Source organism: Oncorhynchus keta, chromosome 24 (assembly GCF_023373465.1).
Source record: "Oncorhynchus keta strain PuntledgeMale-10-30-2019 chromosome 24, Oket_V2, whole genome shotgun sequence".
Taxonomy (NCBI): domain Eukaryota; kingdom Metazoa; phylum Chordata; class Actinopteri; order Salmoniformes; family Salmonidae; genus Oncorhynchus; species Oncorhynchus keta.
In genome coordinates, this window is record NC_068444.1 from 23,249,876 (window position 1) to 23,275,758 (window position 25,883).

The 25,883-nt window shown below is 45.6% G+C and overlaps 2 protein-coding genes across 2 annotated transcripts in view; one reads left to right on the forward strand and one right to left on the reverse strand.

Annotated features, from left to right (window-relative positions):
* Positions 1-11,922, reverse strand: part of camkmt (calmodulin-lysine N-methyltransferase) — a 262,353-nt gene extending 250,431 nt beyond the window's left edge. The window contains exons 1-3 of the mRNA XM_052477980.1: positions 11,595-11,922; positions 10,757-10,941; positions 10,599-10,663 (exon numbers count right to left, since the gene is read on the reverse strand). Coding sequence (XP_052333940.1) covers positions 10,599-10,663; positions 10,757-10,941; positions 11,595-11,762 — 418 coding nt within the window. The 5' untranslated portion in view covers positions 11,763-11,922. The remainder of the gene's footprint in view (positions 1-10,598; positions 10,664-10,756; positions 10,942-11,594) is intronic.
* A 181-nt stretch (positions 11,923-12,103) lies between these two features.
* On the forward strand, positions 12,104-25,859 carry prepl (prolyl endopeptidase like). The gene is made up of 14 exons (XM_035801095.2): positions 12,104-12,452; positions 12,776-12,901; positions 12,997-13,063; positions 13,188-13,409; positions 15,135-15,261; positions 15,420-15,636; positions 16,196-16,387; positions 16,796-17,002; positions 17,277-17,452; positions 19,197-19,413; positions 22,489-22,638; positions 22,836-22,962; positions 24,254-24,342; positions 24,655-25,859. The coding sequence occupies exons 1-14, from the start codon at positions 12,312-12,314 to the stop codon at positions 24,727-24,729; spliced, it is 2,133 nt and encodes a 710-aa protein (XP_035656988.1). The 5' UTR covers positions 12,104-12,311; the 3' UTR covers positions 24,730-25,859.
* The last annotated feature ends 24 nt before the right edge of the window (positions 25,860-25,883 follow it).

Sequence of the window (25,883 nt, forward strand, 5' to 3'; positions counted from 1 at the left end):
TCTACCCCTCTGTCCTCTCCCTTCAGTCTACCCCTCTGTCCTCTCCCTTCAGTCTACCCCTCTGTCCTCTCCCTTCAGTCTACCCCTCTGTCCTCTCCCTTCAGTCTACCCCTCTGTCCTCTCCCTTCAGTCTACCCCTCTGTCCTCTCCCTTCAGTCTACCCCTCTGTCCTCTCCCTTCAGTCTACCCCTCTGTCCTCTCCCTTCAATCTACCCCTCTGTCCTCTCCCTTCAGTCTACCCCTCTGTCCTCTCCCTTCAGTCTACCCCTCTGTCCTCTCCCTTCAATCTACCCCTCTGTCCTCTCCCTTCAGTCTACCCCTCTGTCCTCTCCCTTCAGTCTACCCCTCTGTCCTCTCCCTTCAGTCTACCCCTCTGTCCTCTCCCTTCAGTCTACCCCTCTGTCCTCTCCCTTCAGTCTACCCCTCTGTCCTCTCCCTTCAGTCTACCCCTCTGTCCTCTCCCTTCAGTCTACCCCTCTGTCCTCTCCCTTCAATCTACCCCTCTGTCCCTCTCCCTTCAGTCACCTCTTCTGTCCTCTCCCTTCAGTCCCCCTCTGTCCTCTCCCTTCAGTCCCCCTCTGTCCTCTCCCTTCAGTCTACCCCTCTGTCCTCTCCCTTCAGTCTACCCCTCTGTCCTCTCCCTTCAGTCTACCCCTCTGTCCTCTCCCTTCAGTCTACCCCTCTGTCCTCTCCCTTCAGTCACCCCTCTGTCCTCTCCCTTCAGTCCCCTCTTCTGTCCTCTCCCTTCAGTCCCCTCTTCTGTCCTCTCCCTTCAGTCCCCTCTTCTGTCCTCTCCCTTCAGTCCCCTCTTCTGTCCTCTCCCTTCAGTCACCTCTTCTGTCCTCTCCCTTCAGTCACCTCTTCTGTCCTCTCCCTTCAATCTACCCCTCTGTCCTCTCCCTTCAGTCCCCCTCTGTCCTCTCCCTTCAGTCACCCCTCTGTCCTCTCCCTTCAGTCACCTCTTCTGTCCTCTCCCTTCAGTCACCTCTTCTGTCCTCTCCCTTCAGTACCCTCTTCTGTCCTCTCCCTTCAGTCACCTCTTCTGTCCTCTCCTTCAGTCACCTCTTCTGTCCTCTCCCTTCAGTCCCCTCTTCTGTCCTCTCCCTTCAGTCCCCTCTTCTGTCCTCTCCCTTCAGTACCCTCTTCTGTCCTCTCCCTTCAGTCCCCTCTTCTGTCCTCTCCCTTCAGTCACCTCTTCTGTCCTCTCCCTTCAGTCACCTCTTCTGTCCTCTCCCTTCAGTCACCTCTTCTGTCCTCTGCTTCAGTCACCTCTTCCCACCCACCCCTCTGTCTCTCTGTCCCCTCCCCCCCAGGGCCAGGGAACAGGTGGGTTTGGAACACATCAGACCATACCACACCACAAACAGGTTGCTACCCCATAGAACTAAGTCACAAATTATACAAGACAAAGCAACATCTACAAAGCTGATCCACTGGAGCTACTTGTGGAGGAAATCAGAGGGGGAACAAGATGGAGAAAGAGGGGCTGAGAGTAAAATATAGGACATAGAAAAGGTTGAAGAAGAGTAGGAGAGAGATGAAGGAAGAGGGGAAATACTAGCGAGTGGTTACAGAGAAAGAGCAAGCGACAGAAGCAGAGAGAGATGAATAAGGAGGGGAAGGAGTTAGAGAGCAAAGGAGAGAGAGCGACATCGAAGAAGAGAGAAAGAGAAAGAAAGCTAGAGCGGGCCCCTGTCCTGAAAAGCCAGTGATGCGGAGCCGCATCAGCACATATGAAACAGTGAGCAGGACAATGGACCCGGGTCTGTAACCGGACCCCGTGTGCGTAATCTCTCCGTCACAAAAGAAAAGAGCGAGGGAAGGAGGGAGGACGAGGGAGGGAAGACAGGGGGCTTGGCCATCTTAATCTGGCTTCTCATGGCAAGGCTGGAGCCCAGAGGTGTCATGTTCCAATCCACCCTCGCAAACATTCCTCATTTTTCACTTGAATTGGTGGTGTTTTGTAGCGAGCGGCCCCGTAATTAACACGGGGATCTTCAGAACTCAATGACTGAACATAATTACTTCTCTCCTTTTCTTCTCTCCCTTTCTGCGGCCTGGGCTCTCCCCGGCGAGCAGCCCCTGGGGCCCGGGTTTAAGCCTGACTGGCCAAACACAAAGGCTGGCCCAGCCATCACCCGCTGTGGAGAGAGAGAGGAGGAGAAGAAGAAAGGGAGGAGGAGGGTGAGAAATGGACTGTCTCCAGCCTGCTAGGGCTGTTGGATCAGCTGTCAGTGAGACACTGGCCCAGTCAGCACTATTGAGAGAGCGCGCTATGACCTTAAAACACTGCTGCAGGGGCCCCACAGCCTGTACTCATCCTGGCCAAGCTATTACAGAGAGAGAGAGAGAGAGAGAGAGAGAGAGATGGAGATAGAGAAGGGGAGTAGGACAGAGAGATAACTACACAGACAGAGACAGACAGAGCAAGAGACAGAGAGAAAGACCAAATGAAAAGAGAGAGACAAACAAAAAGACTATGTTAATTGTTGTCAGCCAGCAGCACATTTCCACGTTTCCCTGACAAAAACAAACAGCCCTAAAGGGCCCACTTACCATCCACATACAAGTCAGTCACTAAATGAACACCGCCACTGTGCATTCTGTCACTTGCCAGGCTGTGAGTGTGTTCTCCTGGGGTTGACAGAGTGACTGGCTCCCTTGGCTGCCACTAAAGTCACAGGAAAATGGTCCCTGCAGGCCCAGAGCCCAGGGATCCTCCAGTAGCACAGCTCCCTCGGAGGGCCACTTAAATACATGCGCAACTGTAGGCTAGATTAGGGCCTGCACAAGCTACATTAGCGTTAGCATCTCCATTAGCGTCACAACAGTGATTGACTGACAGGGCCACTCTGGGGTTTGCAAGTGTGAACACAACCACACTAAAGTAAGGGAATGGGGTTTGGATGCTAGCTAATGGTCGAGTACCTCACTGACAAACACATCAACAACAACGTCAAAGACATGGTAATAAACTGGATGTCAAAATTCACTCAAATGTAGAGCGCAGATTCACAAAAAGGGACAAGTATGCTGATGACATGCATTTTTACGAACAGTTTGAATTTTTCATTAATTTATAGGAATATTTACAACACAAAACAGACATAAATAAATCATAAAACACAAATCAAAATACCACACAACACCAAGTCCACCGTAGCAATTAATCTACACAAACAAAGCAATGCAACTGACACAAAAAGAACACATGAAACAAGTACACAAACATTATACACAAACATAATTTCTCCTGATGCGGGTTTTGAAGGGATGTTTCAAGCATGTTGCAGGGTGGCCATTTATAAACTGCACTCTCAACAAAGACGCTAATCAGATAATCATCTATTTGTTTTAAAACATCATCAAGTAGCCTACATTAGGACCGGAGGACTCCTTACCAGCCGTGTAGCCGTTGCTAGGCAAACAGCGGCGAAGGGTTTTGTGAGGTGAAAAGGGTGGAAGGAAAGGACCAATAGGATGATGCGGCTTGGCACTCCACGGACGCAGAGCGAAGAGCCACTAATTAACCACCATGCACTAATCACTTATCTCTCTAATGGGAGGACACTCACACACACACAATGTGCATCTACACATTACAAACACAATGTGCAGACATACACACTCACAGTGTGCAGGCTGACATTTGCAGGCATCACGTGTAATAGGGAGAACAGCTCTGCATCTATCCACAATTTCATTCCATTCATGTCCATGCTTGGCATCTAGTGGCCTTAGCAAATAATGTGACTTTCTATGGATCTCTGTAGAATCGGAAGCGTAGGGTTCACAGAGTGTTTTAGGTGTAGGTTAACACACCGGACCAGGTTGGAATTAAAAACCTGATTAGAAGGAGGGAAGGAGGGAGGGTTGGCTTCTGGGGAGGGTGACTAAAGTGGTGAAAAATCCAATAATTGTGCCATTCTGGGGTGTGGTATTACTCTTTCATTCTCCCTCTTTCATTTTCCCTCTAATACCTTTGCAACAGAAGAAAAGAGGACGAGAGAGAGAGAGGACGAGAGAGAGAGAGGACGAGAGAGAGAGAGAGAGAGGATGAGAGAGAGAGAGAGAGAGAGAGGATGAGAGAGAGAGAGAGAGAGAGAGAGAGAGATGAGAGAGAGAGAGAGAGAGAGAGAATGAGAGAGAGAGAGAGAGAGAGAGAGAGAGGATGAGAGAGAGAGAGAGAGAGAGAGAGAGAGAGAGAGAGAGAGAGAGAGAGAGAGAGAGAGAGGATGAGAGAGAGAGAGAGAGAGAGAGGATGAGAGAGAGAGAGAGAGAGAGAGAGAGAGAGAGAGAGAGAGAGAGAGAGAGAGAGAGAGAGAGAGAGAGAGAGAGAGAGAGAGAGAGAGAGAGAGAGAGAGAGAGAGAGAGAGAGAGAGAGAGAGAGAGAGAGAGAGAGAGAGGAGAGAGGATGAGAGAGAGAGAGAGAGAGAGAGAGAGAGAGAGAGAGAATGAGAGAATGAGAGAAGAGAGAGAGAGAGAGAGAGAGAGAGAGAGAGAGAATGAGAGAATGAGAGATGAGAGAGAGAGAGAGAGAGAGAGAGAGAGAGAGAGAGAGAGAGAGAGAGAGAGAGAGAGAGAGAGAGAGAGAGAGAGAGAGAGAGAGAGAGAGAGAGAGAGAGAGAGAGAGAGAGAGAGAAAGAGAATGAGAAAGAGAATGAGAAAGAGAAAGAGAATGAGAAAGAGAAAGAGAGCTGGCTGGCTGCTAAAGTATGTAGTCTTTGTAATTACCACAGTATTACTGGTCTAACAATGAAGGGCAGCTCTGACTGGGCCACCATCATTTCCTCTCTAATCCTCCTGCTCATTGGCAACGCTCAGGTTTCACCACCCCCATCTCCTACCACCTATACTGACCAATACCCAACCAACCATACACTTCGCCGGTGGCTTTATTTCACTAGCCCTTGTATTCATTGGCTATTTACCACAGTGGTACGTCTATTGTTTGTGTGTGTGTTTTCTTTCTCTGAGAATGTTTTTTTCTTCTATTCAGGGCTAAGACAGTTGCCTGCCCTGGACACGAACCCCTGAGCTCTTAACAGCCTAACCCTTGTAGAAGGCAAAGCCATTTCCTCAAGATATGGAACCAAACCAATTACCTTAAATTAAGTCAACTGGCAACTCTTCCCCACTTCTCATCCCCTGAGCCACACGGGGCCCAAAAGCTAATCATCACATCCAACACCTCCCCCTAGCAAACAGACAGGCCCAAGGGTACACTCACATCACACTCACAAACCATTTACTTTGCTTTTTACAATTTACTAGATTAACTCAAGACTGTAAATATAATATAATTGGGTAAATAAATGCAGTTGTCATGTAATAGCAGACACCTTCATCCAAAGCAACTTAGGATTCATAGTGACATTCCCAGTAGCCTTAATGTGGGCCATGCAGGAATCTAACCCACAACCCTAGTGGTGCTAGCAGCACCATGCTCTCTAACTAAGCCAATGACTCCACTGTAACAGTGGTTGTGTGTAGCAGCGCTGTTCGCTCCACCAGTATAGTGTTACACTGAGGGGCACATAGGCTCATCACAGAGCCTGGCCTGTAAACACACACAGGGGAGCACTAATTAACTGTCACCAACACAAGAGTTAAGAGTTGCAGTGTCACAGTGTGTCAGAGTTACAGCCCCCAGACCTGCATGTAGTACCCAGGGCCCCAGCCCTCCGCCATTGTCTAACGGGATATAATTAGATAGCATTCTGGCAGAGTGAATTAGCATAATTATGCAAACAGGGGCTGCTAAAGGGTTGGCACAAGGGAGGGCCACAGGGGGAACCTCTTAAAGCACACACAGTATGCAATACACTCACACATACACAAATGTGCACACACACTCACACAGGCGTACATATTCATGCTCGAACACTTTCTGCATTAAGGCAGGATCATCCATTATAGAGCTATGGTATCTGAACACACACACACAGTGATGTATGTAAGCTCTCGGGCCTACGAGACAGCAGGAGGGGTCGTGCCACCGGGTAATGAGGATGATTAGAAGACTAAAAAGAGTTGTAACCAAAGTGACAATGAAAGGTTTTGTAAAGGAGCCACATTATAAAGCCTGTTTCCAGAGACCTGCTGGGCCCGAACAGAGGTCTGAATGGACACAGCTCATCCCACAGCATATGGATGGCCCCTATAGCCCTGATTCACACAGCTCATCCCACAGCATATGGATGCCCCTATAGCCCTGATTCACACAGCTCATCCCACAGCATATGGATGCCCCTATAGCCCTGATTCACACAGCTCATCCCACAGCATATGGATGGCCCCTATAGCCCTGATTCACACAGCTCATCCCACAGCATATGGATGGCCCCTATAGCCCTGATTCACACAGCTCATCCCACAGCATATGGATGCCCCTATAGCCCTGATTCACACAGCTCATCCCACAGCATATGGATGGCCCCTATAGCCCTGATTCACACAGCTCATCCCACAGCATATGGATGGCCCCTATAGCCCTGATTCACACAGCTCATCCCACAGCATATGGATGGCCCCTATAGCCCTGATTCACACAGCTCATCCCACAGCATATGGATGGCCCCTATAGCCCTGATTCACACAGCTCATCCCACAGCATATGGATGCCCCTATAGCCCTGATTCACACAGCTCATCCCACAGCATATGGATGGCCCCTATAGCCCTGATTCACACAGCTCATCCCACAGCATATGGATGGCCCCTATAGCCCTGATTCACACAGCTCATCCCACAGCATATGGATGGCCCCTATAGCCCTGATTCACACAGCTCATCCCACAGCATATGGATGCCCCTATAGCCCTGATTCACACAGCTCATCCCACAGCATATGAATGGCCCCTATAGCCCTGATTCACACAGCTCATCCCACAGCATATGGATGGCCCCTATAGCCCTGATTCACACAGCTCATCCCACAGCATATGAATGGCCCCTATAGCCCTGATTCACACAGCTCATCCCACAGCATATGGATGGCCCCTATAGCCCTGATTCACACAGCTCATCCCACAGCATATGGATGGCCCCTATAGCCCTGATTCACACAGCTCATCCCACAGCATATGGATGGCCCCTATAGCCCTGATTCACACAGCTCATCCCACAGCATATGGATGGCCCCTATAGCCCTGATTCACACAGCTCATCCCACAGCATATGGATGGCCCCTATAGCCCTGATTCACACAGCTCATCCCACAGCATATGGATGGCCCCTATAGCCCTGATTCACACAGCTCATCCCACAGCATATCGATGCCCCTATAGCCCTGATTCACACAGCTCATCCCACAGCATATCGATGCCCCTATAGCCCTGATTCACACAGCTCATCCCACAGCATAAGGATGACCCCTGTAGCTCAGATTCACCCAGCTCATCCCACAGCATGTCTTACAACACCTCCCTGTAGAGTCTTATGACAGCACAGAGTGAAACCTACAATGGAGGAGCTCTCTAAGACACATGACTATCTGAACCCAACGTGTGACCTAGCCTAGCATACACCCCCCAATCCAGCCGCTCCTCTCCAATCCAAACCCTGTGTCAACAAGGCTCTCATGTACCCAGCTAAAACCTCTTCAGCCCCACCTATCCCCATTGTGCCTGGAAACATTGGTCCTCACAGGAAACAAGGCCAGTTAAACCCTAAAACAAGCCCCCCTACAAGCCCTACTCCTATGGCCAATGCAGCATAGAGCACCGAAGCACACATTTGCAGGACTAATCCACCCCCAGCGTTTTGGACTCCCATTCAGGAAGAGAAGGAGCCCAAGGATTGTGGCATGTACTCTCCTCAGGGGAGGATTTAGGGATGTGCAAAGTTGAGGGGGGGGTGGAGGGGGGCAGGGGGCAGCTAACACAGGGGCAAGGGGCACCCCCTCTTCAGACAATGAGCTCCTGAGCTCCCCCTCCAGCCTTTCTGACAGGGGTATTTGGGGTGAGATGTTTGGGCCTAGCAATGCGTGAGATCAATTAGAAGTGGTTGAGAGGAGGGTTTGAAAGGCCCTGCCTAGCGGTGAGGACCCAGGGCCCCCTACCTCTAGAATCTCTACCTCCACCTCCCTCTCCCTCCCCAGGAAAATCCAGACCAGATGTGGGTCAAGGAGCCAGATATCTATCTATCGGAGCCAGTGAATAGCTCCTCTAGCTGGGATGGTACGAGGGAGGTGGAGAAGATGAGCATCCTGCTGTGGTCATTGAGGAGAACGAACAGAGCTGGAAGCACCACATTCCTACCAGATGGGCTCGCTTGTACACTCTTAACCCCAGACCCTGGTCCTGGTGATAAGGTCACCTCTCTCATCCCTCAGTCTACCAACTGGACACCAGATTAGCTGCAGGTCAGACAAGGTTAAGCAGATAGGATCATCAGCTCTCCTGACAAATAACAACAACATCTAGCCTACAGCTGTCTATTTCATACCACATCAATCTCTATTTAGACAGAATTCTGTAGAACCTCTAATAGTTAGAGGTAAAGATCTTTCAGTAAAGATCCTTGTTTGGTATAATGCCACTATACATCTGAATAATTAATCTATTATACTGAAGGGTCAGAGTGTATTTTAGTATTTATTACCTATGACCCCTAGTTTACACCAGCTAGGCCTACATGTAACCCAGATATGCTAATAAGGGCAAGGGGACACACTGCTTATTATTTCTGTCTGTTTTCAGGTCCTTCAGGATTAGCTGAGGTGATGGTATATGCTGTGCTGTGTGACCTGATAATGTGGGATGACTGAGTGCAGTCCCAGTTTTGACCTCTACTACGACCCTAGACCCCTGTGTAGCCATCTGGCTCAAGGATGACCCTCTGATTCCCATAGCTATGAAGACACAGGAATAACCGGAACCAATCAGGTGACTGTAAAGAAGGCTCAACATACACTATGGGGTGCTAAGTCATCCACTCAAACACAAGCGGCCCTTATTATCTTATTGATTCAAATCAGGATTAATCTATGCATAGGTCTACATAGCTACATACAATGATTACCGTGTGTACTGTTACATAACAACATACACTGCGTGGCGCAAACATTAGGGACACCTGCTCTTTCCATGACAGACTGACCAGGTGAATCCAGGTGAAAGCTATGATCCCTTATTGATGTCACTTGTTAAATCAACTTCAATCAGTGTATGAAGGGGAGATTGGTTAAATAAGGATTTTTGATCCTTGATACAATAGAGACATGGATTGTGTATGTGCCCCATTCAGAGGGTGAATGGGCAAGACAAAAGATTTAAGTGCCTTTGAACGGGGTACAGTAGTAGGTGCCAGGCGCACCGGTTTGAGTGTGTCAAAAACTGCAACACTGCTGGGTTTTTCATGCTCAACAGTTTCCCGTGTGGTTCAAGGATGGTCCACCACCCAAAAGACATCCAGTAAACTTGACACAACTTGGGACCAACATCCCGGTGGAACGCTATCGACACCTTGTAGACTCCATGCCACAACGAATTGAGGCAGTTCTGAGGACAAAAGGGGGGTGGAACTCAATATTAGGAAGGTGTACCTAATGTTTTGTATACTCAGTGTATATCCTGGGTGACAAATTATGTGTATTTTCTCTGTGGACCCATTTTCTGAAAGAGGAAAAGTGAACACACAGGAACACAGAATGAAAAGCCCAGACCACCAGTTTTGTTCGACCACAGTCCTCAGCTATAATAACAAAACACTCGAGTTTGGGCTCACTTGAGAGGGAGCTAGAACACAGATAACAGCTTTAGCCAATCTGTTCCTTTCATCACATTTGTGGAATGCTCACCCCACTGGGTAGCAGGTATGTGGGCCTGTTAAAGGCCAGGCTGGTGGGGATCACATGATCACATGACCTGGCTGTCAGGCAGGCATAGAAAGAGAGAGGCAGCTCCCAGGCTCTCTCTGGCTCTGCTGTGTGAATACTGCTGATCAGAGCTGCCTGCTAGTGGGAGTACAGAGAGAGGCAGCTCCCAGGCTCTCTCTGGCTCTGCTGTGTGAATACTGCTGATCAGCGCTGCCTGCTAGTGGGAGTACAGAGAGAGGCAGCTCCCAGGCTCTCTCTGGCTCTGCTGTGTGAATACTGCTGATCAGCGCTGCCTGCTAGTGGGAGTACAGAGAGATGCAGCCTTCCCGGAGGGGTTCCCTCTTCTACAAACAACCTCTGATTTACTGACCAAACTGTTACTCAGCGTTATATAAGACAATACAGGACAGCTGTCACCGTGGCAGCAGAACAGAAAACAATGTTTCCATTACCATGGAAAAACAGCTGCATGACCTTCTCACCTCATCACCATCTCCTCAGGATACTGATTTGATTGGCTTCCACAGCTTAACATCAGATAATTTGTATTGCATGAGACTGTGTTAAGTCCTTACGAAAAGGTGATCCTCAATCTGCCCTCAGCGATAATAGTAAAAATAGCCTTTTCTCACTCTCTCTTTCCAACAGGCTGAGTGACTCACCAGAAGAGCAATCGATGTAAGTGGGAAAACAGTGTGTTACCGGAGGTCATCATAGGGAGGTAGTCATAGGTTAAATGAACACACACTCTTAAACATGTATATGGAGGATATACTCACAGACATTCCCTGTATTGTCAAAACTGTTGAGAACCTCATTCACTCTGATGGGCCCGAGGTTATCTCTGGAAATGAATGAGAGAGAAATATGATTATACAGTGTGTGTGTAAGCTGCACGGTGCTCGGCTTAAACACAGGACAAGGATCTCAACCCCACCTGAGAAAGGCACTGAACTCTGGGAAGGAAGCACTTGTGTATTCCACCCACTGGCCTTCGGAGGGTTCATCGGTCTCTTGGTGCATGACACTGGTTTTGTTGAACAGGTTGAAGGATGAGAATCTCCGGACAGACACCTGCTTGACCTCTGAGTCTGCACTGTCCAGCTGTTTCTGTCTCAGCACCTGAGGGAGTGGGAGATATAGCAACTGTCAAACCACACAACCTGACCTGCTTTAAAAACACCACCTCAAACACATGTACTGATCAAATTAGAGTGACATGGAGGAATTAGAACCTTCTATCTAGCCTAGTGATGAAGATCTGATATGGCTCCAGGCTCGATTGTTCATCCTTGAAACTGATCCCCACAGTTCCTGTAGTAGTGTGGTCATTAACTTGTCACAGGACACCTTTAGTTTATTACTAGCACTTGCATAGTCCAATATGAATTAGTGATGTTTTATTTGTATTTTTTATACTTTACAGTATTTGAAATGCAAGAGGATATTTCTGGAAGCATTTTGTGTATCAGTGAAATGCCCATGTAAGGACAAAACCTCCCCCTCAGGTCATGCCCTCACACTGTTATGGTTACAGCCCAACTGGGACAGAGGACTGGAGAGCTGTATATAATCTCAGTTACACATGTTACTGTAAATACAGATACAGGTCTATGAATGGTAAATCGATGATAAATGTAGCTTAGCTAAAGCCAGTATATATCTAGCTAGCTAATGGCGCAATTATATTAGCTAGCGAGCTAACGTTAGGCGCAACGCAACATTGATTCTGTCAGTTGATAACAAACCCATTGGAAATGTGACGCTTGTTTTACCTGTCGTAGGAGAGTCCATCTTGCACGAGCTACGTCGGTTCCACAATTAAGGTCTCGATTGGATTGGTGGTTGGTAATTAGCTCTTTTTCTTTATTTTCTGGCAAGGATGGCAACGGCGATTCGTGATATTTACATTTTTCTGGTTCACCTGTCAACTTCCCTTCCATCCTGTCTTCAGTGTTTTGGGCAAAAATAAATAAAATTCTAAATTATTTACAGTGTAAAACACACGGTCTAATAAAGCGAGTGTGGCTCTGTTTGTTCACAGAATAGGACAAGTAGTACAGTGGTAGCGTGACATCAACCGGTAAAACCCTTACTGCTCCGGTGCTGCTGGAGAAAGCATGCTACTTCCGTACACTTATGACATCAAGACATAGCAATTTATTACCAACATCATCGAACGCAGTATTGAGTTACAACTCGTATACCGTCTGGGATTGATTAGTTCTGCCTAGTTTATACGCCATCAAACAGCGCTCAAATCAATGTTTTGAAAATGTTCTGTTAGTATCCTGGAGGTTGCCCAACGGCAAAGGCAATCAAACTACATTTAATTACAGTAACTAACTATGGACTATTAAAGCGACATAAGAAGACATACCTGATACTGTTATTTTAAAAAGAATGTGTTCAAACTTGGGGTGGGGGTCACTTTCAAAACAATGATAGACATGAAATTATAGCTTGGTCGGTCAGTTACAGTGACAGCGACTATGTGTTCCATGACCAGTCTGCATTCGTGGCTCAGTCCTCTGATTCGGGGAGGTAAATTTTATAAAGTCTGGAGCCGTTTCACCTGCAAACCTAGAGGATTGATCTACCTAACGGATACACGTCGTTTCACAATAGTAAAGGTGCTGTAACTCGCTCTCTAATGGTGCTAGTTACACCGCAGACCTTTACTTCTGATTACTGTCCTCATCTAATATTTAAGGAATGTTTCTAGGGATCTGTTACTGACAAACATGCTAGCATTGTAGTAACCAAAGATGAAGTGGATATCGTAGAGAAACTGATCCTGTTGTTAGAATCTGATAGGCAATGGGGTCTTGTTTTTGTTGTAGGAAATGTACTCTCAAACGGTCAATCCAAATGTATAAAGGCACATATATTCAGATGACAGTCACACTGTGAGCATTTGTGCATACATTTCACCTAATATGTTAATGTCCTTCAGGACCCTTCCAGCTCCACTGTGGAATTCAACTCTCGTAATAAGAAATACAGAAGTCTGGAGAGGTCTTTCAAGAGAAGATTAAGGGCCATATACCAGAGGTTCTCTGAAGGCCCAGACAATACAACGGTAAAGTTGTGCCTGATGTTTTGGCAAAGGTGTCTAAACAACTAGCACTGGTTTAATAAAGTAGTAATTTTACTGACAAACAGCTATCTCTCCAGATCCAGGGGCTTAACCACGTGTACTTCATAGAGGGGGATGGCATCTATAGAATGGACACCAGGCAGGGTAAGCACAATTTTCTGGACAGACCTTTCCCTAATCACACCACTTTCTACTACTGTCCAGAGCTGAAGAGAGGTAAATTACATTAAACAATGTAAGGTGTGGGTTTGTGACTGACTGGCTGCAGGTGACCCAGAGCCAGAAAGGGTGTTGTGTCTGGACTCCGTGGGGAAGGGAGATTGGAGCCTCCAAAGGTTGCGTCTCTCCCCCAATGAGCATGCCCTGGCAGCCACAGTGAAGACCCCCCACAGAGAGGAGGCCAGGTGTGTCCTGGTCAAGCTAGGAGACAGAGAACCTACCCTGGACCCACCTCAACCTCTACTCACCATTGACAAGGTTTTCAGCGTCGGTGAGAGAGAGGGTTAATAACATGGAGATAAACAATGTAGTTTTATACTGTGCCTTCGGAAACTTTTCAGCCTTATTATAAAATGTATTAAATATATATTTTCCCTCAAATCTACATACCCCATAATGACAAAGCAAAATCAGGTTTAGAAATTATTGATAATTTATTCAAAAATAAAAAAGTGAAATATTACATTTACATAAGTATTCAGACCCTTTACTCAGTACTTTGTCTAAGCACCTTAGGCAGCAATTACAGCCGTGAGTCTTCTTGGGTATGACGCTACACGCTTGGCACACCTGTATTTGGGGAGTTTCTCCCATTCTTCTCTGCAGATCCTCAAGTTCTGTCAGGTTGGATGTGGAGCTTTGCGGCACAGCTATTTTCAGGTCTTTCCAGAGATGTTAGATCAGGTTCAAGTCCGGGCTCTGGCTGGGCCACTCAAGGACATTGAGACTTGTCCCGAAGCCACTTTTGCATTGTATTGGCTGTGTGCTTATTGTTGTAGTCCTGTTGGAAGGTGAAACTTCGCCACAGTCTGAGGTCCTGAGTGCTCTGGAGTAGGTTTTCATCAAGGATCTCTCTGTACTTTGCTCCGTTCATCTTTGCCTCGATCCTGAGGAGTCTCCCAATCCCTGCCATTGAAAAACATCCCCACAGCATGATGCTGCCACCACCATGCTTCACCGTAGGGATGGTGCCAGGTTTCTTCTAGATGTGACGCTTGGCATTCAGGCCAAAGAGTTCAATCTTGGTTTCATCAGACCAGAGAATCTTGTTTCTCATCGTCTGAGAATCTTTAGGTGCCTTCTGGCAAACTCCAAGCGGGCTGTCATGTGCCTTTTAATGAGGAGTGGCTTCGTCTGGTCACTCTACCATAAAGGCCTGATTGGTGGAGTGTTGCAGAAATGATTGTCCTTCTGGAAGGTTCTCCCATCTCCACAGAGGAACTCTGGAGCTCTGTCAGACTGACTGTCGGGTTCTTAGTCACCTCCTTGACCAAGGCCCTTCTCCCCCGATTGCTCAGTTTGGCCAGGCGGCCAGCTCTAGGAAGAGTCTTGGTGGTTCCAAACTTATTCCATTTAATAATGATGGAGGACACTGTGTTCTTGGGGACCTTCAATGCTGCAGAAATGTTTTGGTACCCTTCCCCAGATCTGTGCCACAGACAATTCCTTTGACCTCATGGCTTGGTTTTTGCTCTGACATACACTGTCAACTGTGGGATCTTATATAGACAGGTGTGTGCTTTTCCAAATCATGTCCAATCAATTGAATTTAGCACTGGTGGACTCTAATCAAGTTGTAGAAACAATTCAAGGATGATCAATGGAAACAGGATGCACCTGAGCAAGAATTGTGAGTCTCATAGCAAAGGGGCAGAATACTTATGTAAATAAGCTATTTCTGTTTTTTTATTGGTAATACATTTACAAACCTTTCTAAAAACCTGTTTTCGCCATGTCATTATGGTTATTGTGTGTAGATTGCTGAGGATTTTGATTTTTTATTAATCCATTTTAGAATAAGGCTGTAACTTAACAAAATGTGGAAAAGTCAAGGGGTCTGTATACTTTCCAAAGGCACCGTGTTTAGTATGGACTCTTCTACACAGAAAATCAGGTGTGTGTGTGTGTGTGTGTGTGTGTGTGTGTGTGTGTGTGTGTGTGTGTGTGTGTGTGTGTGTGTGTGTGTGTGTGTGTGTGTGTGTGTGTATGTGTATAGAATGGGCTACAGATGACATCCTATTCTACAGCAGTCAGCAGAAACTCCAGTGTCACCATGTGTTCCGTCTGGACCTGACTGCCACTGGGACCAGAAGCACCCTGGTCTACCAGGAACAGCAGCCTGAGTAAGACTAACACACACCTCCCTTTGTCACACCTGTGTGTGTGTGTGTACATCATGTACTGTAATGTTTGGAAGAGGCCATGTTAGGACACGAGCCATTAAAACACAGAGAACATGTGTTAAAGTGCTCTGTTTTCTTAAGTTTTCTTTTGTCCACAGTGTGTTTGTTGAGGTGAGTCTTTCCAGAGACCGGAGGCTGGTGCTTGTTAACTGCAGCAGTAAGAGGAGCTCTGAGGTGTGGCTGATTGACAGCGCCAAGCCCCTTAAGAAGCCCACCCTGGTCCAGGCCCGCCTCCCTGAGCTGCTGTACCATGTAGAGCACTCCCACGGCCAGCTGTACATCTTGGCCAACACTGGACCTGGACAAGAGTACCAGGTAGCCTACTGCCTCAGACAACCCCATAGACATTGATAGAGTACCAGGTAGCCTACTGCCTCAGACAACCCCATAGATATTGATAGAGTACCAGGTAGCCTACTGCCTCAGACAACTCCATAGACATTGATAGAGTACCAGGTAGCCTACTGCCTCAGACAACCCCATATATATTGATATAGTACCAGGTAGCCTACTGCCTCAGACATCCCCATAGATATTGATAGAGTACCAGGTAGCCTACTGCCTCAGACAACTCCATAGACATTGATAGAGTACCAGGTAGCCTACTGCCTCAGACAACCCCATAGACATTGATAGAGTACCAGGTAGCCTACTGCCTCAGACATCCCCATAGATATTGATAGAGTACCAGGTAGCCTACTGCCTCAGACAACGCCATAGACATTGAAGGAAAAATATTCTCTATGGACAAATCAGTGGATCTGCATTCAAACAAACAGCAACCACAGTTGCACACTGTGTTTGTGTGTGTACATGACGTGATAAATGCATGTGTTATCAATATAATATATGATTCTATTCTATGCTGTCCCAGGTGTTGAGGGCACCTCTCTCATCCCCCTCCATCAAACACTGGGTCCCAGTGTGTAGCCCTGGTCCTGGGACAGCTGTGAAGGACATGGAGGTGCTCCAGGACCACTGTGTGTTGGCCACCAGAGACCCCTTAGGCCTGCTAGCACTCCAGGTGGTCCCACTATCTCAGCCAGCAACCACATCCACCCTGCAGGTGACAGAAAGAGCTATATGAAGACATCTCTCTTATTTGATTAGTATCATTTTTATTCCACAGTTTTAAAATACATAAAATGTTACACCAGACAGAGGATACAAGTCAAGAGACTTGTTTCCATTGTGGTCCTTTAACAGGCTACTCTATTTCTCCTCCTGCTAAGGCAGTTGATTATCATTCTGATGGCCATGACTATGTTTAACACTGCACTGCCTAGCCATGTGTACTGGTAGTATACTGTACCATGAAAGCTAGGCCTTAAACGAATACTGAAATTCCGGCAATGCCATGAAACGACCTCTAACTTCCTTCATACTGCACACATAGACATAAAAATGGCATCCACAACTTAATTGCTAGAATCTAGCAGTATCCCTTTAACCAGAACTGTCCTCCATCTCTCAGCTGCCACCGTGGGCCTGTGCCATAGAGACCAAGAGGGCTGGGCTGACGCACAGTGGCTGGTTGGAGTTCCTCCTGTCGTCTCCAGTCCACCCCCCTGTCCTGTACCGCTACTCCCCCAGGGAGTACAGGCTCCTCCTACAGGAGGACACAGAGGAACACAGAACCCCCCAGGAGTATCAAACCACCCGACTAGAGGCCCCCAGCCAGGTAGACTGGATCCGAATCGTACACACACACACACTCAGAGAGGAAAGCCTCAAGAATACAATACCGAAATGATGGGTGTGGACTGTATTTTGGTAATCCACTGATGACCTACCAACCTACAGTAAGGGTTCACCATAGGCTCATGAAACACCATAGTCTAGGAGTTCACACACACGTTAAATTCCCTCACACACAAACACAGTTTTCTTTTCAAAAACAGTATGTAATATTTTGTGTGTGTATAGTGATTACTACACTCTCTCTCGGCCTGTAGGACGGTACCATGGTGCCACTGACTCTCTTCCACAGACCTATGTTGGAGGAGCTGAGGGGTGCTCCATTGCTGGTGCATGTGTATGGGGCCTATGGCATGGACCTTAACATGGACTTCAGCCCAGACAGAAGACTGCTGCTTGAGGATGGCTGGGCTCTGGCCTACTGCCATGTCAGGTAGCGCTACAACACCCAAAAGCCTTTGCGCCACAGAAAAACTGTTCCTACAGGATAAAGTCTGTTGTTGTGGATGGCTATATTAATTGTTAGTGCTTTCATTGTAATGTTTTCTGTAGAACATATAGTAACAGTCAGAAATGTGGACACACCTACTCATTCAAGGGTTTTTCTTTATTTTTACTATTTTCTGCATTGTAGAATAATAGTGAAGACATAAACTATGAAATAACACATATAGAATCATGTCGTAACTAAAAACGGTGTTAAACAAATCAAAATATATTTTATATATGAGATTCTTCACAGTAGCCACCCTTTGCCTTGATGACAGCTTTGCACACTCTTGGCATTCTCCAGCTTCATGAGGTAGTCACCTGGAATGCAATTCAATTAACAGGCGTGCCTTGTTAAAAGTTAATTTGTGGAATTTCTTTCCTTAATGCGTTTGAGCCAATCAGTTGTGTTGTGACAAGGTAGGGGTGGTATACAGAAGATAGCCATATTTGGTCAAAGACCAAGACCATATTATAACAAAAAGAGCTCAAATAAGCAAAGAGAAACCACAGTCCATCATTACTTTAAGACATGAAGGTCAGTCAATCTGGCAAATTTCAAGAACTTTGAAAGTTTCTTCATGTGCAGTTGAAAAAACCATCAAGCGCTATGATAAAACTGTCTCTCATGAGGACCGCCACAGGAAAGGAAATACCAGAGTTACCTCTGCTTCAGAGAATAAGTTCTTTAGAATTACCAGCCTCAGAAATCGGCAACTGCACCTCACAGAGTTCAATTAACAGACACATCTCAACATCAACTGTTCAGGGGAGACTTTGTGAATCAGGCCTTCATGGTGTAATTGCTGCAAAGAAACCACTAAAGAACACCAAAAAGAAGAAGAGACTTGCTTGGGCCAAGAAACACGAGCAATGGACATTAGACTGGTGGAAATCTGTCCTTTGGACAGAGTCCAAATTTCAGATTTTTGGTTCCAACCTATGTCTTTGTGAGATGCAGAGTAGGTGAATGGATGATCTTCGCATGTGTGGTTCCCACCATGAAGCATGGAGGAGGAGGTGTGATGGTGCTTTGCTGGTGATACTGTCAGTGATTTATTTAGAATTCAAGGCACACTTAACCAGCATGGCTACCACAGCATTCTGCAGCAAATACGCCATCCCTTCTGGTTTGAGCTTAGTGGGACTATCATTTGTTTCTCAACAGGACAATGTCCCAAAACACACCTCTAGGCTGTGTAAGGGCTATTTGACCAAGGAGAGTGATGGAGTGCTGCACCAGAGGACTTGGCCTCCACAATCACTCGACCTCAACCCAATTAAGATGGTTTGGGATGAGTTGGATCACAGAGTGAAGGAAAAGCAGCCAACAAGTGCTCAGAATATGTGGGAACTCCTTCAAGACTCATGAAGCTGTTTGAGTGAATGCCAAGCGTGCAAAGCTGTCATCGAGGCAAAGGGTGGCTACTTTGAAGAATCTAAAATATATTTTGATTTGTTTAACACTTGTTTTTGGTTATTACATGATTCCATATGTGTTATTTCATAGTGTTGATGTCTTCACTATTATTCTACAATGTAGAAAATAGTTCAAATGAAGAAAAACCCTTGAATGAGTAGGTGTGTCCAAACTTTACTGATACTGTATATTATTATCTGTCTTGTAAAAAAAGGAGTTTGCAGCACTTCTGAATGTTTTACCACTCAGACTACATGTGTGGTTGTAGGGGTGGAGGTGAGCGTGGCCTGGGCTGGCATAGACAGGGTCGTATGGAGGGCAAACCGAGAGGAGTGGAGGACCTGGCTGCCTGTATCCAAAGGCTCTATGACCTGGGGGTGTCGAGACCCTCTCTGACCGCCCTCACCGCTCGCAGCGCTGGGGCCGTACTGGTGGGGGCGCTCTGCAACCTACATCCCCACCTCATACGAGCTGTCACACTACAGGTAAACCCTACCTGCAGCCTTCAAAAACACACACACACATTTCCACCCCTATTGTCTCTGCTCTCTCAGGCCTGAATCTTTACTTGTCAAAAGAGTAACTTAACTTTCCGTGCAAATACCCCATTGAAATACACAGTGGCGACCTAAAATTCAGGGCAGGTGGGGTAGAGCCGGTGGGGTTTTGAGCCCCACATTTTGAGTAGAAATTAATTAATTAATTAATTAATTAAATGTTATATATATATATATATATATATACACACATACAGTTGAAGTCGGAAGTTTACGTACACCTTAGCTAAATATATTTAAACTCAGTTTTTTTCCAATTCCTGACATTTAATCCTAGTAAAAATGCCCTGTCTTAGGTTAGTTAGAATCACCACTTTATTTTAACAATGTTAAATGTCAGTATAATAGTAGAGGGAATTATTTCTTTCAGCTTTTATTTCTTTCATCACATTCCCAGTGGGTCAGGTGTTTACATACACTCAATTAGTATTTGGTAGCATTGCCTTTAAATTGTTTAACTTCGGTCAAACGTTTCAGGTAGCCTTCCACAAGCTTCCCACACTAAGTTGGGTGAATTTTGGCCCATTCCTCCTGACAGAGCTGGTGTAACTGAGTCAGGTTTGTAGGCCTCCTTGCTCGCACATGCTTTTTCAGTTCTGCACACATATTTTTTATGGGATTAAGGTCAGGGCTTTGTGATGGCCTCTCTAATACCTTGACTTTGTTGTCCTTAAGCTATTTTGCCACAACTTTGGAAGTATGCTTGGGGTCATTGTCCATTTGGAAGACCCTTGTGCGACCAAGCTTTAACTTCCTGACTGATGTCTTGATGTCTTGCTTCAATATATCCACATAATTTTCCTCCCTCATGATGTCATCTATTTTGTGAAGTGCACAAGTCCCTCCACAACATGATGCTGCCACCCCTGTGCTTCACGGTTGGGATGGTGTTCTTGGGCTTGCAAGACTCCCCTTTTTCCTCCAAACATAACGCTGGTCATTATGGCCAATCAGTTCTATTTTTGTTTCATCAGACCAGAGGACATTTCTCCAAAAAGTACAATCGTTGTCCCCATGTGCAGTTGCAAACTGTAGTCTGGCTTTTTTATGACGGTTTTGGAGCAGTGGCTTCTTCCTTGCTGAGCGGCCTTTCAGGTTATGTCGATATAAGACTTGTTTTACTGTGGATATAGATCATTTTGTACCTGTTCCCTCCAGCATCTTCACAAGGTCCTTTTCTGTTGTTCTGGGAATTATTTGCTCTTTTCACACCAAAGTACTCCAGGAACGCGTCTCCTTCCTGAGCAGTATGCGTACTAATTTTTGTACAGATGAACGTGGTACCTTCAGGCGTTTGGAAATTGCTCCCAAGGATGAACCAGACTTGTGGAGGTCTACAATGTTTTTTCTGAGGTCTTGGCTGATTTCTTTTGATTTTCCCATGATGTCAAGCAAAGAGGCACTGAGTTTGAAGGTAGGCCTTGAAATACATCCACAGGTACACCTCCAATTGACTCAAATAATGTAAATTAGCCTTTCAGAAGCTTATAAAGCCATGACACAAATTTCTGGAATTTTTCGAGCTGTTTAAAGGCTGTCAACTTAGTGTAAGTAAATGTCTGACCCACTGCAATTGCGATACAGTGAATTATAAGTTAAAGAATCTGTCTGTAAACAATTGTTGGAAAAATTACTTGTGTCATGCACAAAGTAGATGTCCTAACCGACTTGCCAAAACTATAGTTTGTGAACAAGAAATGTGTGGAGTGGTTGAAAAATGAGTTTTAATGTCTCCAACTTAAGTGTATGTAAACTTCCGACTTCAACTGTATGCATATATATTTTAATATCATTTTTAGGGGGGCTTGCCTGTTTGCCTGTGTCACATATAAGTTTGCAAACAATGTAAAAAAATATATATGCACTACCGTTCAGAATTTTGGGGTCACTTAGAAATGTCCTTGTTTTTGAAAGAAAAGCACATTTTTCATCCATTAAAAAAACATCAAATAATCAGAAATACAGTGTAGACATGGTTAATGTTGTAAATGACTATTGTAGCTGGAAACGGCTGATTTTTAATGGAATATCTGGGCGTACAGAGGCCCTTTGTCAGTAACCATCGCTCCTGTTCCAATCGCACGTTGTGTTAGTTAATCCAAGTTTATCATTTTAAAAGGTTAATTGATCATTAGAAAACCCTTTTGCAATTATGTTAGCAGAGCTGAAAACTGTGGTCCTGATTAAAGAAGCAATAAAACTGTCATTATTTAGACTAGTTGAGTATCTGGAGCATCAGCATTTGTGGGTTTGATTACAGGCTCAAAATGGCCAGAAACAAATACCTTTCTTCTTAAACTCGTCAGTCTATTCTCGTTCAGAGAAATGAAGGCTATTCAGTGCGAAAAATTGCCAAGAAACTGAAGATCTCGTACAACGCTGTGTACTACTCTCTTCACAGAACAGCGCAAACTGTCTTTAACCAGAATAGAAAGATGAGTGGGAGGCCCCAGTGCACAACTGAGCAAGAGGACAAGTACATTAGAGTGTCTAGAAACAGACACCTCACAAGTCCTCAACTGGCAGCTTCATTAAATAATACCCACAAAACACCAGTCTCAACGTCAACAGTGAAGAGGCGACTCAGAGATGCTGGCCTTCTAGGCAGAGTTGCAAAGAAAAAGCCATATCTCAGACTGGCCAATAAAAATAAAAGATTAAGATGAGAAAAAGAACACAGACACTGAACAGAAGAACTCTGTCTAGAAGGCCAGCATCTCGGAGTCGCCTAGTGGTTAGAGCAATGGGCCAGTTACCGAAAGGTTGCTGGATCGAGTCCCCAAGCTGACAAGTTAAAAATCTGTCGATCTGCCCCTGAACAAGACAGTTAACCCACTGTTCCCCAGTAGGCCGTCATTGTTAAAATGAATTTGTTCTTAACTGACTTGCCTAGTTAAATAAAGGATAAAAATAGTTAAAGTTACAGTATGGCCACATATCTTGAGTAAGGATTAGGCCTTCACCCTCACAAGTCACTCGTTAGGTGATATCTTCTATCTCCAGGCACCTTTCCTTGATGTGCTGGGCACTATGCAGGACCCCAGTCTGCCCCTGACGCTGGAGGAGAGGGGGGAATGGGGGGACCCCATGTCAGACCGCTGCCAAAGGGACACTATCGCCTCCTACTGCCCCTGTCATAACATTACACCTCAGGTTTGCTTATAAACCTTAATGTACACAACACAAAACCATAAAATAATATGCAAACATTGCCTAAACAACTTTTAAACTCTGTGCTTTTTCTCTTTGGGGTTTTAGGCTGCGTATCTGTATAGCAGTTTGTGACAACTGCTGAGATAAAAAGGGCTTCATAATATAAATGAGCGGTTTCGTATGTGTGTATTCCACAGCACTACCCCTCCATGCTGCTCACAGCCTACATAGAAGACAACAGAGTGCCTGTAGCCGGAGTACACAAGTACGAGGAGAGACTTCAGGAAGCAATTCACACACACCTCAATGGTCACCCTGTATCTGGTGAGTAGATGGACATGAAACAGTTCCTCTACCTAAAGCACATTCCAATGAAGGCTCATTGTCCCAGAATTGTCCGTAGTTTTGTTCTTCCTGAAGAGCAGCAGTGTGGTCAGATTCATGTCCCACTAGAGGAGTGTGTGTTCCTCAGGAGACTGCTGTAATATTTCATTGCTAGAAGTGTAAGAGTTTATTTCCAGTACAGAGCAGAGGTCACCTTGTAGCACAGCAGCTCTATGTGAATCAGCATCAGCAAATCATACTGATTCCCACAGTGAGGGACTTACTCTAGTTCGTTACCGCTCCTTAATAATCTCACATCAGGCCTTTATTGGCATGGGAAACATATGTTAACAATGTCAAAGCAAGTGAAGTAGATGATAAACATGTGAAATGAATAGTAAACATTACACTCACAGAATTTCCAAAGTCATATGTCTATATACAGTGTTGTAACGGTGTGCAAATAGTTAACGTGCAAAAGGGAGAATAAATAGACATAAATGTGGGTTGTGTTTGTACATCTTTCTCTCAACCACACACTGTCTCCTACTGTTGCTCACACACACATTCACTCTGTCTAATTTTCTGTCACTCACAGACATACACACACTTGTGTGCACAGGCAGAGAGGGTCTCTCACTAATCTCTACCGCTCTCCTCTGTCATTGATAAAGTGCTGATCGCACACCCACAGCTGGGTTCATTAGCATGTTTATGAGATAGTGTATCAGCAGGAGAGATAGGGAACAATACACTGGGCTCTGGCAAGGTCAGGAGGAGGCTTGTGAAACACAGCACATTGAGGAGAGAGGGAGGGAGGACAGGAGGGAGGGAGGGAGCCTAGGAGAGCAGAAGTCAGATTAGAGAGAAATGACTGAGGACTTTTCAGAATTAGAGCTCCTCTTGTTTCCTTTGCTCTTCTCATCAAGCTGTGATCACAGGAGGAAACACTACAGAACACACCAGACACTCACTACATTATAGAGGAAACACTACAGAACACACCAGACACTCACTACATTAGAGGAAACATCTATTGTTGTTGTACCCAGCCTAAAATATCTTCGCTACTATATATTAAATGACCATTTTGCTACTAGAGGGACTGGATATTGTTGCACCCCGCCTGACTGCAGCCACTGATGGCACATTCCGATCAGAACCCTTCATCCCTAATGACAACCTCTGATGTGGTCATGTTGACAGAGATCGGCCACTTGTTTTGGACATGATGAACCATGCTGATTTGTTTGCTAATTTGTTGTTTGTGTGTTGTCATCTCTGTATCCAGAATCTGAGCCCACACCCAGTGTCATTCTGGACCTTCAACCGGGAGCAGACCACTTTGGCCCAGGGGACTTTGAACTGTCTCTGACTGAGGTATCTATGGGTTCTCTCATGATATCCCTTTTATAGAGTCCACGACAATATGAACGGATCAATCTCTGACCCATAAACCATCTGAGTGGCACCCTATTCCATATATAGTGCATGAGTTAGTGTAGATTTATGAACACTACATAATCATAAACACTGTAATAAGCGTCACTAACCTGCCAACCAAGGTTGTTGAGTTATAAAACATGTTGGCATTGTTGATATGGACTCAGGTAAGAGGATTACACTATTATACATTGCTGTTCTCAGGCTGACCTGACAGCCCACTCCTGTCTCTCTCCCTCCCCCACTCAGAGTGCTCGACAGCTGGCCTTTCTCCACACAGAGCTGGGCCTGAACCAGCAGAAGACCAAAAACAGGCGGAAGTAGGAGAACTCATCAGAGCCATATAGAGATACATGTGTGGTTGACCCATGGAGGATTGAGTCAAATAAAATAAACATTTTGGGGGTACGAACTCAAAATATAAAGATAACAATTTCAATTTTTTTTTACTGAGTTACAGTTCATATTAGTAAATTGAAATTAATTAATTAGGCCCTAATCTATGGATTTCACATGACTGGGAATACAGATATGCATCTGTTGGTCACAGATACCTTTAAAAAATTAGGGGGGAAAAAATTCAGAAAACCAGTCAGTACCCACCATTTGCCTCATGCAGCGTGACACATCGTCTTCGTATAGAGTTGATCAGGCTGTTGATTTTGGCCTGTGGAATGTTGTCCCCCTCTTCAGTGGCTGTGAGAAGTTGTTGGATATTGGCAGGAACTGGAACACGCTGATGTACATGTCGATCCAGAGCAACCCAAACTTGGGATGGGTGACATGTCTGGTGAGTATGCAGGCCATGGAAGAAGTGGGCCATTTTCAGTTTCCAGGAATTGTGTACAGATCCTTGCAACATTGGCCTGTGCATAATCATGCTGAAACATGTGATGGCGGAGGATGAATGGCACAAAAATGGGCCTCAGAATCTCGTCACTATATCTCTGTGCATTCAAAATGCAATTGTGTTCATTGTCTGTAGCTTATGCCTGCCCATACCATAACCCCACCATGGGGCACTTTGTTCACAACGATGACATCAGCAAACTGCTCACCCACAAAAAAGCCATAACGATGTCTGCCATCTACCTGGTACAGTTAAAACCAAGATTTATCCGTGAAGAGCACACTTCACCAGTGAGCCAGTGGCCATCAACGGTGAGCATTTGCCCACTGAAGTCGGTTACAGACCCTTGTGAGGACGAGGAGCATGCAGATGAGCTTCCCTAAGATGGTTTATGAAAGTTTGTGCAGAAATTCTTTGGTTGTGCAAACCCACAGTTTTATCAGCTGTTCACACTGCAAAATTTTCTAAAATGATGTTGGTGGCTTATGGTAGAGAAATGAACATGTAAACACTCTGGTGGACATTCATGCCAATTGCATGCTTCCTCAAAACTTGAGACATCTGTGGCGTTGTGTAACAAAATACTTTTATTGTCCTCAGCACAAGGTGCATCTGTATAATGATCAAG